The sequence below is a fragment of the Caretta caretta genome, chromosome 9 (genome assembly GCF_965140235.1).
Source record: "Caretta caretta isolate rCarCar2 chromosome 9, rCarCar1.hap1, whole genome shotgun sequence".
In the NCBI taxonomy this organism is placed as follows: Eukaryota; Metazoa; Chordata; order Testudines; family Cheloniidae; genus Caretta; species Caretta caretta.
The window spans coordinates 96,371,728-96,387,925 of NC_134214.1; the positions used below are offsets into that span (position 1 = coordinate 96,371,728).

The 16,198-nt window shown below is 44.8% G+C and overlaps 1 protein-coding gene across 6 annotated transcripts in view; it reads left to right on the top strand.

Moving 5' to 3' along the window:
- The first annotated feature begins 13,393 nt into the window (after positions 1 to 13,393).
- ATP11C (ATPase phospholipid transporting 11C (ATP11C blood group)) overlaps positions 13,394 to 16,198 on the top strand; it is a 118,471-nt gene continuing 115,666 nt past the window's right edge. For 4 of the 6 annotated variants that reach the window (XM_048865364.2, XM_048865361.2, XM_048865362.2 and 1 more), the window contains exons 1-2: positions 13,412 to 13,954; positions 14,647 to 15,052. In XM_048865364.2, coding sequence (XP_048721321.1) covers positions 14,876 to 15,052 — 177 coding nt within the window. In that variant the 5' untranslated portion in view covers positions 13,412 to 13,954; positions 14,647 to 14,875. Of the gene's footprint in view, positions 13,955 to 14,646; positions 15,053 to 16,198 lie in introns of all 6 variants that reach the window. The other 2 variants (XM_048865360.2, XM_048865365.2) reach the window with 2 other exon arrangements.

Genomic DNA, 16,198 nt, shown 5'->3' on the forward strand with positions numbered 1-16,198 from the left:
TTACAGGACTGTATTTCAGTGGGATTTCAACTGGAGCCAGAGCGAGAGCCTCAGGTGTCTAGTGACAACAGAAGCTACTTAGGAAGTCTACCAGCTGCAGTCGCTCTTTGCAAAACCTACTCCTTTCCCCTCTCCCATCCTCTTACCTAATATTAGGTGGAATTTTGCAATCTGCTGGCAGCTAGCTGGCTATTCCTACAGTGCATGTTAGTTACAGGTTAGTAATCCAAACAATGAGAGATTTATGAGATTTATTTAAAAACATCAGGACATTAAAAATCAACATAGCTTTTACATTTCATGCGCTGAAATACAGAAGGCCAGAACCTGAGTGGGAGTAAATTAACATATTTTAATTTGGATGGGGATATGACTATTTGCACCAGCTGAGGATCTGGCAAGAAATAGTCTGTTGTGGTTTTAAGGTTATATTTCTACACACGCTGAAAAGTTTCCCTTTTTTTGAGTTCTGAGAAAATGTTACCTAGTTTCACACAACTCTAATGAAAGCAGAAAAAAAATCTTCAAAAATCACTGGCTATCAAAAGCCCCAACATACCAATCTAATATGTTCCTTCCAGGAGCTAAGATATAGCTGCATTCAAAGGGCAAATATCTCATCATATACGTATTCTTCTACTGGCCACATGATGGCAGAACAAGCAAAGAACATTGCAAACCAATGTCTGTGCTACCATTTGTCTCTAGTTCTGATGATTAAAATGTTCCCTTTTTTTATGCTTTGTTACTTACATACTTTGTAGAACAGGCTACTATATAAACCCAGAATTATAGTTCAAAGTCCACACCGCTATCAACATTTAAAAAATGTTGCGGTAGATGAAGACTCTTGAATGGCCTATATAAAATGAATGGATAGGGTCAGTCCAGTACCTAAAATTGTCCACATTCCAGAAACTACCCTGAGCTAATGTTAAAATTATATAATACTTAGGTTGCGAAAAGAGTGTCTGTACATCTGGGTATAGTGCTTGGATTAGCCACAAATACAAAGTTTGTTTTTAAAAGTCATATGGTACATATAGTACATAATCAGCAATAACCCAAATTTGGGTGAATAAATTTAAGAATACAGTTTAGATACTAGCATCCAAGTATTTGAGTACATCACTCATGAAAAGTACAGAGAGTTTGTTGTGGAAAGCAAAATATATCAGTGAGTGAAGATTGTTCCTCAGTAATTGAGAATTAGCGTAGGTTCTCCATTACAATCCATCAGAGAAGTATTTCAGTTACTTTCCTTACTGCGCTTCTCATTGGCACTCCAGCTCATCCCTCCTGGTATTGCCGATGTCCAGTGAGGTGTTCTATGTAGATGTCCCTCGACCATCTGATGGCGTCCGACACCATGAGTTGCCGCATCAGCTGAGTGTAGCGTTGACCGATTCCTCAGTCCCGCAACACTTGCTTTTTACACGCTGGTTAGCAGTTTTAGCAAAGGTCAATAACTAAATTCACGTGAAGAACAAACTCTGTCTTGACCTTAGTTGAGGTCGCTCTAGGTCAAAACTGAGGCATGCTGGGTGATATTCTGCCCTGGGATCTCTTCCCACTGTTCCCATTGATGTTAGCGGGAGTTAAAAACGCACATCGGAATGCAGAATTTGATCACTGGCATGGTCCTGTGTGGAAGCTTATCTTACTACTGCCTATGCCATATGTGTTACTAAACTGAGGACTTTAGTTTCCAGGGTTAATTATCCAGTACCTTTTACCAATAACATTCACTTGCAAAAATAGACATAACCAATAAAGATAGCAAATCTGAGGTCAAATCCTGCAGTTTGTTTCATGCTTAAGAACTCCCTCTGAAATCCCATGGGAGTTCTGCTTGAGAAGGTACTTCTGGATTTAACTCCTAATAATTAGGAATAATGGTTCCAATCTATGACTGAACATCGTGCCATAGGTTCAGGTCATCTAGCTTTGTCTTTCTGCATAAGGGGCAGTTTTTCTTGGGATATGCTTTGATGACATTTTACTATCCTGAGCACTCTTGTGAGCTTTTAGTGAGGTAAGAAAGTTAATAAAGGTTTGATTGTAATGACTGTCTATAATTGAAATATAATGTTTTCTTTTAGAGGAACAGCCGTGTTAGTCTGTATTCGCAAAAAGAAAAGGAGGACTTGTGGCACCTTAGAGACTAACCAATTTATTTGAGCATGAGCTTTCGTGAGCTACAGCTCACTTCATCGGATGTAGTGAGCTGTAGCTCACGAAAGCTCATGCTCAAATAAATTGGTTAGTCTCTAAGGTGCCACAAGTCCTCCTTTTCTTTTTGCGAATGTTTTCTTTATTTCTTTGGAGAAGGTAATTCCCCTGGATATGGTTAGGATAAGATAGATGGAGGCTTATTGCACTCTGCTCATTTTAAAAGATATGTCAAATGGCATTAGATTGTTTTTCTGCACTTCAACACATTGAGTCAAGTAGGCCCTTTGTTTAACTCCATGGCTAACATCTACTTTCATTAAGAAACAATTCAGACAGTGGTTTGTGGTTACTCTGTGTGTATTCCTAACTCCTATGAAAGAGGGCTCTTTCTTAGATTCCTTTAGATAATTTTCTTTAAAATTGTTACTGACGATCACAGCCATTTTAAAGCAGATAGCTTGGTATCAGAACCTAAAACTTGTGCTTTAGTCATGTTTCAGAGTAGCAGCCATGTTAGTCTGTATTCACAAAAGAAAAAGAAGTACTGGTGTGCATCCGATGAAGTGAGCTGTAGCTCACGAAAGCTTATGCTCAAATAAATTTGTTCATCTCTAAGGTGCCACAAGTCCTCCTTTTCTTTTTGCTTTAGTCATGATGCCAAAAACAATTCCAACCATTCATAAAATAACACAATTTTGGCTGTTAAATTACAGCTAAAAGTACTGTTCATGGAGTATATTTTATATCGCCCACCAATTATGAGACAGATTATATTAAAATGAGACCTTTACCAATATACCACCATATTTTATGATAAAGAGAAGTGGATGCTAGATTAACCTAATGTTAAAAATAACAAATGATTTATTAAATGCATAGTTTAAAATAACAGGATTTCTTATACCTTCAGTTTTACATGACTGATTCAGTTATGTAGTCAGCAGTTATGTATGTATGTCAGTGATGTCATAATACTCATACAGTGATGCTAATACAGTGCGTATTGGCCAGCAAATAGAAACAGTATGAATAGCATGCTTTGGACGAGCAAGTAAGCATGGCTGTTTACACCAGTATTTTTCTGCTGTTCTCTTTTTTAATATGTGATTGCTCCACAACTAATAAAAGGGAACCAGCAGCTTCTTCTGAAGGTATGGCGCTCAACCTGACAGCCTGTAATCTCAGGCTGATGTTTTAAATGATTATAAGAATACAGTATTTACAGCTGATATTGACACGTCCATACAAAATACGAATGTTTCACCCTATTTCCGATCCGGTAATGCTCTAAAATACTGAGGAGAGAGCTCCGCAGGAGAGTTGCAGGTGTTTGAAAGTGGCCTGTTCACCTTCCCTGCCCTCTTTTCACTGAATCCAGGGACAGAGCTGCCTGGTGAGAACAAGTCACTAGTACCCCTTCCGGATCTGTTCCTCCACAACCCAAGCAGTGGGAGCAGGCGTGTGGGTGGGAAGGCAGCAGAAAAGCTACTGCACTAATAGTAATAAGTAGCAATTTGCCCGCTATATTCTATTGGGTGTGCTGTGCTCTCCTCTGGGCGATGGTTTGCTGCTGGCGTCTCTAGATTTGCAAGTTTCCCAAGGTCCAGCATGTCCCAGAATTACATAATCACCCCTTCACCACTCAAATCTCAGGGAAGCTCCAGAACCAGTGAGAAATTGAGCCAACTCGGCAGATATTCCTTGGCCTTCTGAGACCTGAAGGTGGATTCCTGCAAAGGTAGATGGTTTTTTGGATGCTGTTTCCCATGTTTAGCATCCATAATAGTGCATGGAAGTACACAATACACAGTATGAAGTTCTGCTAACACCAACTCACACCTCTTTAGGTGGTTAACTTAAAGGGCTTGCAGACAACAGTAGTGTTACCATTTAAATGGACTGAGAGTGTCATCAAGCTGCTGTTTGGAGGAGTGAGACCTCTAACAGCTGCAGAACCATGTCATTATCTGAGTCCAGAAGAACCACAAAAGAATTGTCACAGTGACCTCCTGCTGTTGCAGTGTTGTGACACTGCATAACTAGGGAATGCTGTGTTACCGAAGTGAGCTGTAGCTCACGAAAGCTCATGCTCAAATAAATTGGTTAGTCTCTAAGGTGCCACAAGTCCTCCTTTTCTTTTTGCGAATACAGACTAACACGGCTGTTACTCTGAAACCTCAGAACTGGCTCATTCCTTCTCCCCCTCACATCCCTTACTTTTGGGATGGATGACGGTTCCCTTCTAAGGGCTGGAATGGAAGGGAAGGATATTCTTACTCTAGGAGGATTCGGATTCTATATACCAGTGGGGGAAAGAGAATTTAGGAAACTGATTCCAGCATTTTCCACACTCCTGAGTCAGTTTGCTCGGCACTCTCTCCTCTTTCTTCATGTGGTATATTGGGGGTGCACTCCTTTGGTTGGCGCTCTGCTTTCACTGCTTAGGATTCAGGAGAGTGACTAATGTGGCAATTAGCTACTCCTAAAGTCCTGAATGGCTTTCTGCAGCTCAAGAACAATGAGTTCCGGAGCAGTTGGCTTAGTTATTACAGTAGAATGCATTGTACATTGGCCTTCATCCCAGTTCAGCAAGAGAGCTGCTTACCAGGGTACCAATAAAGGGGATTCTATCATACATTTTTTGTGTTTTCATAATCCAGCCCTGCCACTCCAATGATTCAACCCCTTTTTTAATCTGCGACATGATGCATTTTTAAAGAAAAACTCTGGTAGCGATTTAACACTCTATTTTTTAGAAGGCTTCTCAGAAGACCAAGCAGAAGGGGATACTGGATTCATGACGCGAGACCTAATCATTGCTGCCATGAGTGCTCTGTTGGTGGTTGTCTCGATAATCCTGACGTGTTGCTGTTTTCTTCAGCATAAGCTTGTGACCAAGGAAGAAAAGTAAATGTTAAAATTCACTTACCTCACCAGCCTACGAGTAACAGATCAATCCTAAATATGGGTACTATTCTACTTAAGCATTCAGGGGCAGATTCAGAGCCCACTGAAGTGAATGGAAAGATTCCAGCTGATTTCAGTTGTCTTTGGATCAGATCCCCAGCAACTAACTTGCATGGTGGTATGAACATGGAGTTTATTAATCGGCCAACAAAATGCTGAGAACAGAACATTACAACAATGTGTGGCCCTGAAGTTTAGTGTTTTGTGATTACTTCAGGGGGGAATTGTCTAAATCTAAATTGAAGAGGCCCCCACCTGGGATCGAGAGCATCTTCACTACATTCGTTAACAATTGCATTTAAAAATAATTGTCTTGATCTGCTGTCCATCTTTGTGTTGTTGCTATTGTATTTCCATTCTGGAAGATAAGTAACAATGTAATCCCACACAGAGTGCTTTAAAAATGTATGAAGGATTCCAATGGGTGCCACCTTTATTTTAAATATGTAACAGAACAGAGATATTCTCGTAAGGAGAGAGATTTCTGCCCGTATAAAGGCAATAGATCTGACTAAAGGCTGCCAGGCTAAAAATGCTGCTTTTTCATGCAAGGTTTTCGCTTGGTTCATCTACTCAGAGATTAACACGTTGTAGTTTCTTATTGAAACGCCAAACCATAAGTCCTGGCCATGCCTGTGCAGATGTACAAGGCAGAAAAAAGGAAGCAAAATAGGAAGATCCAGTGTACTATGCAGAATGTGGTAGCCAGAGGGATTTCTACTATGGTACACCTAGCTCACTGGATGAGACTATATCTAAAAGAAATGAGGGTGGGACAAAATCCAGAAAATATCTATGTTGCCATCCAGAGCATGCATGGCCTAGCAATGCTTGCCGTGAGAATGCAGCACATGCAAGAAGGTGCACCCCAGAGTGCAAAATGCACGCAACCTGACCTAGCATGCTGCTAATATCCTGCCCTGGCCTGCCTCACTCACTGGATCTGTAAGGCACTTTACCTGCCCATGCATTGCTGTTTTAGGCTGCATGAGAATGCCCAGATGAGGTCCCTCCTGGTAAAGATCTCTGTATGTAACATGGGAATTCTTAAGATTTCCTCTATTTTCATGTCATTTTATCATAGTGCAAGATTCAGATTTATTCCTTTTTGCTTATTGGGTAAAAGTTCTGGACAATTCCTGTTTAAGTGTAGCAAAGCTGACTGTTGTTTTTTTAGATCAATACAGTATTATTCTTGCTTTAAAAAGTTAAATAAAAGTGATCTGTACATTTTTAGGATTTTGAAGAAAGAAGCTCAGGCTTTTGCCCTCCAGACTCACTGACTTTGCAATGAGATCTGTATTGTCCTATCACCAGAACATAAAGCTCCTTCCAGGGTTATGCCATTAGAACCTTCCCAGTGTGAAAGATCAGCAAATCAAAGCTTAGCGAGTGATTTGACATTACCAGCCTCTAGTAACGCTGTCAGGTTGGGCTATAAAAACAGGTCTTGGTCTAACAGCAGTGCCGATTCCACAGCCAGAGCACTTGAAACTTGCATTTCCACTCTGCCAAAGTCAAAAACACATTTGTAATGTCACGAGGACTATCTTGTGTGCTCAAGGAGTTCTTCTCCAGCATCTGAAAGCACTGATGCCTGAACATGTGAAGAGGGAGAGACAAAGTCTGATTCTGCTGCCGCAATTTTTTGCCCAGCCACTATTACGAAGGACATAACTTCTTCTAGTAGAGGCTCTCCTTATGCCAATTAACAATGGCAATCCAGCAATGGAGACAGAGGAGTTGTTAAAGATATTTTTATGAGGCTATATCTCACCTGATTCAAATATTGTTTTTGGTGTTGACTTGTGTAAGATAAGCAGAGGGTCGTTTCATGACGACAAAGGCATGCAAGTATTTATTTCTGCCTATGGAGAAAGCTGATGCTAGAGGAAGTCACACAACAACTGTAATATTTCAGAAAATCAGAGAACACATCTCCCACACTAACCATGTCTTCCCCTAGCAGGAGGATGAAAAAAGCTGAATTTGCCTCTTGCAACACATCTAGCAGAAGCTGACAGGATTATTTGCAGGTCCTTAGTTGCCGGGCTCAAGCCTTGAGAAGTAGTCAGAATCCTCCTTCCCAGTGCTAGGCAGTTTTCACTGTTGACTGCCAGTGTGAAAGAGAGACAGACATAAGGAGTCAAAGGGCTCAATGTCAGCACTGCCACTGGCCTAAGATTACTGACACCCAGGGCAAACGGAAGTGAAGGGGAAAGCGGCTTGTGAACAACTTAGCCCTTATGCCAAAGAATGACAAAACAGCCTCTCCCCAGCAAGCCACAAAAACTCCCTGCTGTTGTAATTTCCAGTCTCGCATACTAGTTCCTTCTGGGCCTAATGTTAGACAGAGAGACAAAGATGAGTCCTGTCAAATTCCAAAGCTTTACGGAAAAGGAGAACCCTTTTTGGAAAGTGAATGCATCTCCTTCAGTCAATCTTTGCTTCCATTTCACTCTTGCAGTAAGGAATGAAGGAAATAAGACCTCAGTCTGCCTCTCCAATGGACAAGACAAGACTGAGAGACACAATAAACCAAGACAAACGACCACTCTAGAGCCTGCGGGACTGTGAAAATGGCCAGGCAAAACTGACCTGTCGCCTTGCTGACAACCACTTTATGCAGCAGACATAGATGCTTGTGTGAATTGTAGCTGTGACTGAAGGATGCTCCCTTAGCATATTTTTCAAATTTCTGAGGTAATATGAAAACCATATAGAAGTTCCGAAGACTTTAATTTTAAACATCAAAATTCATTCCACATGGTGCTTTAGGGCTGATTGTACGGCAGTGGCAATATGAGATTTTTTAATTTTTTTTTAACGTGCCTGATTGCTAGAAGCAATAAAACCTAAGCAGATGGTTTGAGTGAAAGTGAGATTGTACATGGGCGTCAGGGGACATATAAATCTAAGCTGGTGACCTGGGTCAACAGAGGCTGGATGAGAGGGAGAGTTAAACCCTGATTCTGCAAAGCACTTCATCATGTACTTACCTTTAAGCGCACATATTTAAGTGCCATTGAAGTCAATGTACATGCTGAAGTACATGGGCCAGAATCATGTAAAAGCAGCGTTATTAGAAGAGATTCTGGCCTGTGTATTATTCTGTATGAGGAAAGATCTGAATAAATTTAATACTCGAAGCATATGATTATATACTGTCTCTGACCAAAATACAAACCTACCTACTCTAGTGATGGGAGGTTCAGGAGCAATGTTCGGAGATGAGGGAGGACACCATATTATTCATGCTGTCTAATCCATATATAGCTCACAGGAATGGAGTCTGAGCTCCCAGATTGTCTATATTGATGAGGTTTTCCCTACAACAACCCCAGTACCACCTTCACTTTTACCCTAGTCCCTGATATGCCCAATCCCACATTCTGATTTCTGGTGAGCCCATTCTCAAGGAACTTTCTACCATTGCAATTTTCCCTCACAGGCCTGCTGACAGGGGAGGGGGGGGGCAAGTGATTTAAAAGGGCCCCCCAACTTAAGCAAGCTTCCTGTCTGTGCTCGCTCTGTGCCACTCCCGGAAGCGGCCGGCACATCCCTGCGGCCCCTGGGGAGGGGGTGTCTGCGCGCTGCCCCTGTCCTGAGCACCAACTCCGACTCTGCAGCTTCCATTGGCCAGGAACTGCGGCCAATGGCAGCTGCGGGGGTGTTGCCTGCGGGCAGCGGCGCACTGAGACCCCCTGGACCTCCCGACTAGGAGCTGCTGCCAGAAGGGTGAGCCGGTCACTTTCAGGAGCCACCTGACGTAAGCGCTGACCTCCTGACCCCCTTCTGCACCCCAAACCCCTGCCCCAGCCTAGAGCCTGCACCCAAACTCCTTCCCAGAGCTTGCATCCTGTACCCCCTCCCACACCCAAACTCCCTCGCAGGGCCCGCACCTCCTCCCTCACACAAGCTCCCTCTCAGATCCTGCACCCAGCACCTTTGGGTTTTTGCAGTTAGACAGTTGGCAACCCTATTGGGCTGCCAAGTGGAAGCTGTGGCCGTGCCGGAAAAGCGTGCCCAGCAGCGTGGCCGGCAGCTCCCTGGGCACCAGCCAGCATAGGCGCACCACTGCCCAAATGTCAGGCAGACCATGTCTGCGCGGGCGCAGTTTGTTTGTGCATGGGGGCCCACTGCTTGTTCTGCCCTAGGTCCCAGAATTGCTGACAGCGGGCCTGTTCCCTCACAATAAACCTGAGGGATTTTTTTCTGTGCCTTTTTTAGGTTGCTTGTCCTTTAGGTGTTCCCTGATTTGTAGGGGGTTAATATTACTGTTTATATAATAAAGGTTATAGGTTAGCCAATTGATCGGATCAGAAGATAAGGTTCTTGTTCCAGAATCAGGCTACAAAGAGTCTTGCAAGGACCCCCGAGATGCATGACTCACACAAAATACAGCCTTAGAGACTTTTATTGACATAAATGGAATAGTAATCAAATGGAAAAGTAATCTATCAGAATGAAAAAGGAAATGATATTGTTCTAGAAACAACAGTGAGAAAAGATATGATGAAAAATTATTAATCCACCCTCTCAAATCACCCTGCCATTATGGCAAAATTAAAAAGGATAAAGCCCTTTAAACAAAATTGTTTAAAAATGCTATACACTTAAAAATATTAAGTTCTAGACTTAAGAGTTTCTTGGAATACAAGCCAAAACTTGAGTGAAACTAAATATCCTGGAGCTTTCTGAGGCTTTTGCTTTGCATTCGTTGTAACAACTGTCAAAAATACCTATTTTTATGGGTTTTACTTGTGATTATAGGCAGCATGTGTAGCAACACCTATAGTTAAGGTTGCCCGACACTTTCTGTTAGAAGACCCTGTTTTCAGCTGCTTCTAACTTTGCCAAACTTAAACTGTTCAGACTTAAATTTTCCTCACTGGGTGTCTGCCTAAGGCTGAATTTTTTGGGGGAAGTTCAAGCTAAAATGGTCAAGCCATTTCTGAGAACGAACTCAGGGAAAAATAGATTGTTCTGCCCTTAAAAAAAAAAAAAACTTGCAATTGTTTTGATGCGAAGCTTGAGCATCTCCATACTTTGGAACCATGGACATGACATTTTGCAGGGGCAGTCAGCCTGGTGTCGGGAATGTGCCCTTTGCCATCTCCATGAAAAGCCATCCACATTTGGCCAGGTTATATGCCTCTGAAAAATCTTACTTTGCACCTGCTCACTAAAGTCTTCTCAGTGTTTGGCAGCTAAAATCTCTAAAGTCTCTGTCTGCACTGAGCATGCTCCAGCTCCGCCCAGCTCATATGGAATGACCAGACTATGTGTGTGATATCCCGGGGCTGAACATGACCTTGCCTGCAATTGCTCCTCCTGACTTCAAGGGCCATTGTGGTACAAAGTGCTGGAACTGAGAGCAGGGAGACTCCCTCTTGGGCTCCCGATATTGGCATTCTTGTTGTCAAGGCAACGAGTAGGAAAAGGAGGTGGGGCCCTGACTCAAGTACAAAGCGGGGAGAAGAGGTGCGGAGATTAGGAGTTGGGATAGGCAGGGGCAATGGAAGGGGGAGGATAAGAAATGGAGAACAGAAATGGGTGGGAACTGGGGATCGGGTGGCAGCAGTGAGGGTTTGGTGATAGATTAATAAGGGAAAGGATGAGGTGGGAGTCAAGGCAGGGATGGAGTAGATGGCAGAGACACAGGCTGGGGATGGGAGAGATGGGTAAAAGCTGGAGGAGGTGGGACAGCAGCTGGGAGGGGACAGGCAATAGGAGCAGAATGACAGAAACAAGGACAGAAGGGGTGATAAACACACTCCTTTCCAGAATGTGGAACTGAACTCAGGATTATTGACTCTGAACATTCCTTTGCAATCTAGCAACCAGCTGGGTTCAGTGTGGTGGCTGACCTACATGAAAGATAACAGCCTTCTACTGCTACCAGTTAGACTGTTAGGTCATATAGTAGAGGAATGTGCTGTGGCTCTAAAGATCCCAAGTCCACTGATCACCCAGGTGGGGAGTTGCTATAGTTCCACATGATGGAAATTATGTTTGTTTGTTTTTTAAAAGACAGGATATTACACCCCAAAAACTATCTTAAAAAAAGTTACAGTTGCAAACTCAAGTACTCAGAATTTAGGAAATGCTAGAACTATGTTTGCCTGGGCAACCTTGCTTTGGCTTCCTTGTATATCCATTATGATACAGTCTTTAATTACATGAGCCCATACCATTTTCCCACTGGGCCCTACACTCTGCATTTGTACATAATATTACAGTGGACGAGAAGCTGGATATGAGTCAGCAGTGTGCCCTTGTTGCCAAGAAGGCCAATGGCATTTTGGGATGTATAAGTAGGGGCATAGCGAGCAGATCGAGGGACGTGATCGTTCCTCTCTATTCGACATTGGTGAGGCCTCATCTGGAGTACTGTGTCCAGTTTTGGGCCCCACACTACAAGAAGGATGTGGATAAATTGGAGAGAGTCCAGCGAAGGGCAACAAAAATGATTAGGGGTCTAGAACACATGACTTATGAGGAGAGGCTGAGGGAGCTGGGATTGTTTAGCCTGCAGAAGAGAAGAATGAGGGGGGATTTGATAGCTGCTTTCAACTACCTGAAAGGGGGTTCCGAAGAGGATGGCTCTAGACTGTTCTCAATGGTAACAGAGGACAGAACAAAGAGTAATGGTCTCAAGTTGCAGTGAGGGAGGTTTAGGTTGGATATTAGGAAAAACTTTTTCACTAAGAGGGTGGTGAAACACTGGAATGCGTTACCTAGGGAGGTGGTAGAATCTCCTTCCTTAGAGGTTTTTAAGGTCAGGCTTGACAAAGCCCTGGCTGGGATGATTTAACTGGGAATTGGTCCTGCTTCGAGCAGGGGGTTGGACTAGATGACCTTCAGGGGTCCCTTCCAACCCTGATATTCTATGATTCTATGATTATTATAGATTATATTTTTACCAATAAGGGCATAACAAATAACTAGAGGGCTTGATCCTGCCATCCTTTACTCACATAACAATACTATCATTATATAGCACTTTTCAGCGGTAGATCTCAAAGCAGGCCCCTATCCTTATCTCCCTTTGATTGAGGCACAGAGAGGAAAAGTGACCTGCTCAAATTCACCCAGCAGGCCAGAGCCAGCATTTAGAAACCAAGCTACCCTGACTGTGCTTAAGACTGTGCTCTAACCACTAGGCCATACTGATAGCACAGTAAAGCCTCAGCGTTACAAACACCTCAGGAATGGAGATAAGGTGACCAGATGTCCTGATTTTATAGGGACAGTCCTGATTTTTGGGTCTTTTTCTGATATAGGCTCCTATTACCCCCCCACCCCCTGTCCCGATTTTTCACATTTGCTGTCTGCTCAGCCTAAATGGAGGCTGGTTGTAAACTCTGGAGAAAACATTCTGGCGGTTCTTTCAAAAGTGTACAACTGAACACTGAATTAATACAGCTTTGAAACTTTACTATGAAGAAGAAAAATTCTGCTTTCCCTTTTTTTAGCAAGTTTACCTTTAACACAGCACTGTCCTGTGTTTGTTGTGTGTGTGTTTGTGTGCGCGCGTGCTGCTGCCCACTTGTGTACTTCTGGTTCCAAATGAGGTGTGTGGTTGACCAGTCAGTTTGTAAATCTGACTCTGAGGTTCTACTGTACTTAGGTATATGAAGAACACAGAACAGTTTACTTCTGGTAGTATTTTGCTATTTCCCGTAATCTTTCCACTTTTTTGGATATTGCTGTGCCTCTTAATATCAAATAGTCGACACAAGGGTTTGGCAGTCAGTCCAGCAGTGCTCAATAAATGAATAATTTGTACCCAGGAGTGCAGGCCCTTCAGGGACATCCCTTGTGCGAGTAAAGCCAGCCGGTGGTGGCTCTAGACGTGCAAAGCAGTCCAGGAACCACGTGTCCATGCTGACCGGAGTGAGGTTGCCAACACAGAGGGTCACAATAGGGGGAAATAAAGGATGATGTTGGTTTATTTGTATTTACTTTTAAAATAATCTAAAGCTCAGGCGATCTGGCGGCTGCCCTTGCCCTGCGGCAGCTGCGGTGTGTTCTCCCGCGGCATGAGCTCTCCCGGCGAGCACGTTTAGAAACCATATTTCAACCCCGCCCCAGGGCTTAGCTGGAGCCGTGGCGGCGACTCTCGGCCTGGTGGGGAGACTACACATCCCAGGCTGCTCGAGGGAAGGTCCCGCCCCTCCCGAGAAGCAGCCAGACAAAAGCTATAGGGGGAGGCGCGCTCACTTAGCAAGAGAAAGTGGAAGTAAGCGGGGAGGGGTGGCTGGGCGCAGGGGCGAAGCGAGGGGGGGCTCGGAAGCGCGTTCCCCGCAGGAAGCGGCTTGCGCGCCCGGAGCCTTGGAGAGGTTGGGAGCGCTGCGCCCTAGCGCACGGGCCCCTCCCCAGCTCAGGCAGCGGGGCCCCGGGGTGGCGTCCGGTGCCGCCGCCGCCGCTGCTGGCGGGAGGGAGAAGCCGCTCAGTCCCCGGGGCCGTCTCCGTGCCCTGGAGCCGAGCCGGGGGGCGGGGAGGGAGCCCAAGCGCGGCGCCCGGCGCAGCCTGGCCATGGTGCCCGCCTCCCGGCGGCGGCGCCCGGGGGGAGCCTAGCGGCGGCGCCCCGGCAGGCGAAGGAGAGCCCCCGGCGTGGGGCGGCAATGCGGCTGGGAGCTGCGCGCCGGTGACCGTGGTGGGGCGCGGGGAGGTGGGAAGCTTGTGGCCGGCCCTGGCGCTGCTCCGCCCGCCGCAGTGGTTTCCTGCCGGGGCTTGTACTATCCGGCTGCCTGACTCCCTGAGCCGCCTCCGCCTCGCAATGTTGCGCTGGAGCATTAATCGCTTTGTAAGTACCCGCTTCCCCCCATGTTCTCTGGCTGGTGCTCGCTGTTCAGAGGCGCAGCGGGGCAGGGACCGCTTCTGGGGCGCACGCCCCCCCCCCCCCAGCCCCCGGGCCCGGTGCAGTGTCGGGAAGGCACCTGGCAACATCGCAGCTCACGGGCTGATCAAGCAACCCCTTTCGCCAGTCCCCCCCAGTGAAATGAAATGAAGGCACTGGGCATTGCCCCAGATTAGGGGCTGATCGCATGTCTCCTTCTCCAGCCCCCCAAATGCGGTCCCGCCAAGGGACAGTGCATGTCCTCAGCCCAGGAGCTGATAGCCCCTCCAGATGCATCAAACTGAAGGCACGGTGCAGGATGGAAAAAACAACAAAAACCAGGTTGCTCTCCCTTCCCCCTAAATGCTGATTGTAGCCTACCAGGCTCGATGGGATTGGCAGGTGAATAATTCCTCCTGATCCTGCAGAAATAATGACCAAAATCTGGCTTTTGATTGTCTGTGCCATCTCTGTCTTTTGTTCCCTCTGTCAGAAGCAAATGGTCACCTCCAGTGGTCACTGACACTGAATACAAAGGCTTAATAAAGGGACTTTTCTGCATCTCTTTGAGGCTATGCCTGCAGGTATCATGGGGCTAATGGCAGTAGGAACCAAGGCAACTGCCGAATATGTGCATATGCTGTACATCCACTTTACAGGGCAGGCAAAAGGAGCTGAAGCTGTCCGGAATGGGAAACCTGTTTTAAGCAACCTCCCCTCAAACCAGCAAAAATCGGTTTCCTGGTAGTGGAGGAATTTAAAGATAAGAGAAAATTGTACCAGGAACCTTGGAGATAATTTACATGGTCATGTAAAACAGGGACTTGCCTTTTGGAGGTGGCCCTTAGCCGATGTTCTACTGTGTGTGTCTCTGGTGGTGATCTAGGAATGTGGACGAGGATGCTGCAGGGGGGCATAGCTTTTCCTCCAGGCACATCACTGCCTGGTGTCAGGAACAAAGTTTCAGAAGCTTGCAACAGAACCTCGAGCATACCCATGCTTGCGCACAAAAGGAACAGGAGTTACATTTACATGAAATGTAAAAACAGAGTGCTGAACTCAAAAGTGAGTAAGTTTGGAGCCAGTTTGCTAGAATACAGAGTAACACTAGAGCAAATTAGCCTTTGCAAGCTGTTAGACCAGGTGGTTTTTTTTTTTTTTTTTTTTGCAACAGCTGTTCCTTTCTGCAGAGTACAAATCCGTTATTACTTACACTCTGAAGTTGTGGGCAATTGGATTGTAATTCTTCCAGGGATGAGAAAAGGACCTGAACTGGACACTATTTAAATCTTTATGGAAGAAAATTTCTGAGTAACTAACCGTTTACAATACCTGATGTAAAGATCTGTTCAGGGTCTAGGGTGTTGTGTTTTTTTTGTTTTTTACAGTTTACTTGTTACGGAAACGTTTAGAAGCTATATTTAGATGAAATCTTTCCTTGAATATTGTGAATATTTGCTTATCTTTGACAGAATTTTTATTGTTTTCTTGTTTTGGAACCCTGTAAAAGCCATTTACATCTGGCTAGAAGTTCTGCGTCACTATTTCATATTTTTCAGCATTAGATTGTCCTAGAATAACAAATAATACCAATTGAACTTTGTTATAGAGACAGTATGGTTTAAAGACTTGTACAGGAAAAAATATTAGAAATGTGTAGTTACAAAATGAAACATTTGAATGCTAAGAAATACTAAGTTAATGTTACAGTGGGATTGGTGGAGGTGCGGGGGAGCTGGGATGTTCACATGTCTGTGTGGAAATGTGTGGCAAAGGTTCTTTGGCAAATCTGAATTCTGACCCAGTATGCCCACCTCCTGTTGGAATTTATGATTTCCTTGTTTACATTGGTATCTGATAGGGTAACATGATGTGTGCAGTGTTATGTTGTGTGGCTTGCGTGTACTTTCAGAAGCAAGGTGAGCATGTATCATAATCTCTTATTTTTTCAAGTGTATTGGGGTGACAATGTGGGGTATTACAACCCCTGCATATATGAGAGGTATGATGTAGATTGTGCTGCCTTGTTTATATCAAAGGAGTTGATGGGGGAGAGGGCTGTTTCTGGATTGAGTATTGAGGATGACAGATGACGTGTTCGTGCCAGGGGGGTTCACTGTCATTTGTACCAGCAGCTGTTTATTGCTCAGCAGCCTGTGTGCAGCGTGTGGGAGATATGCATTTTCAACACGGGGTTGAGAGGTTGTTTCA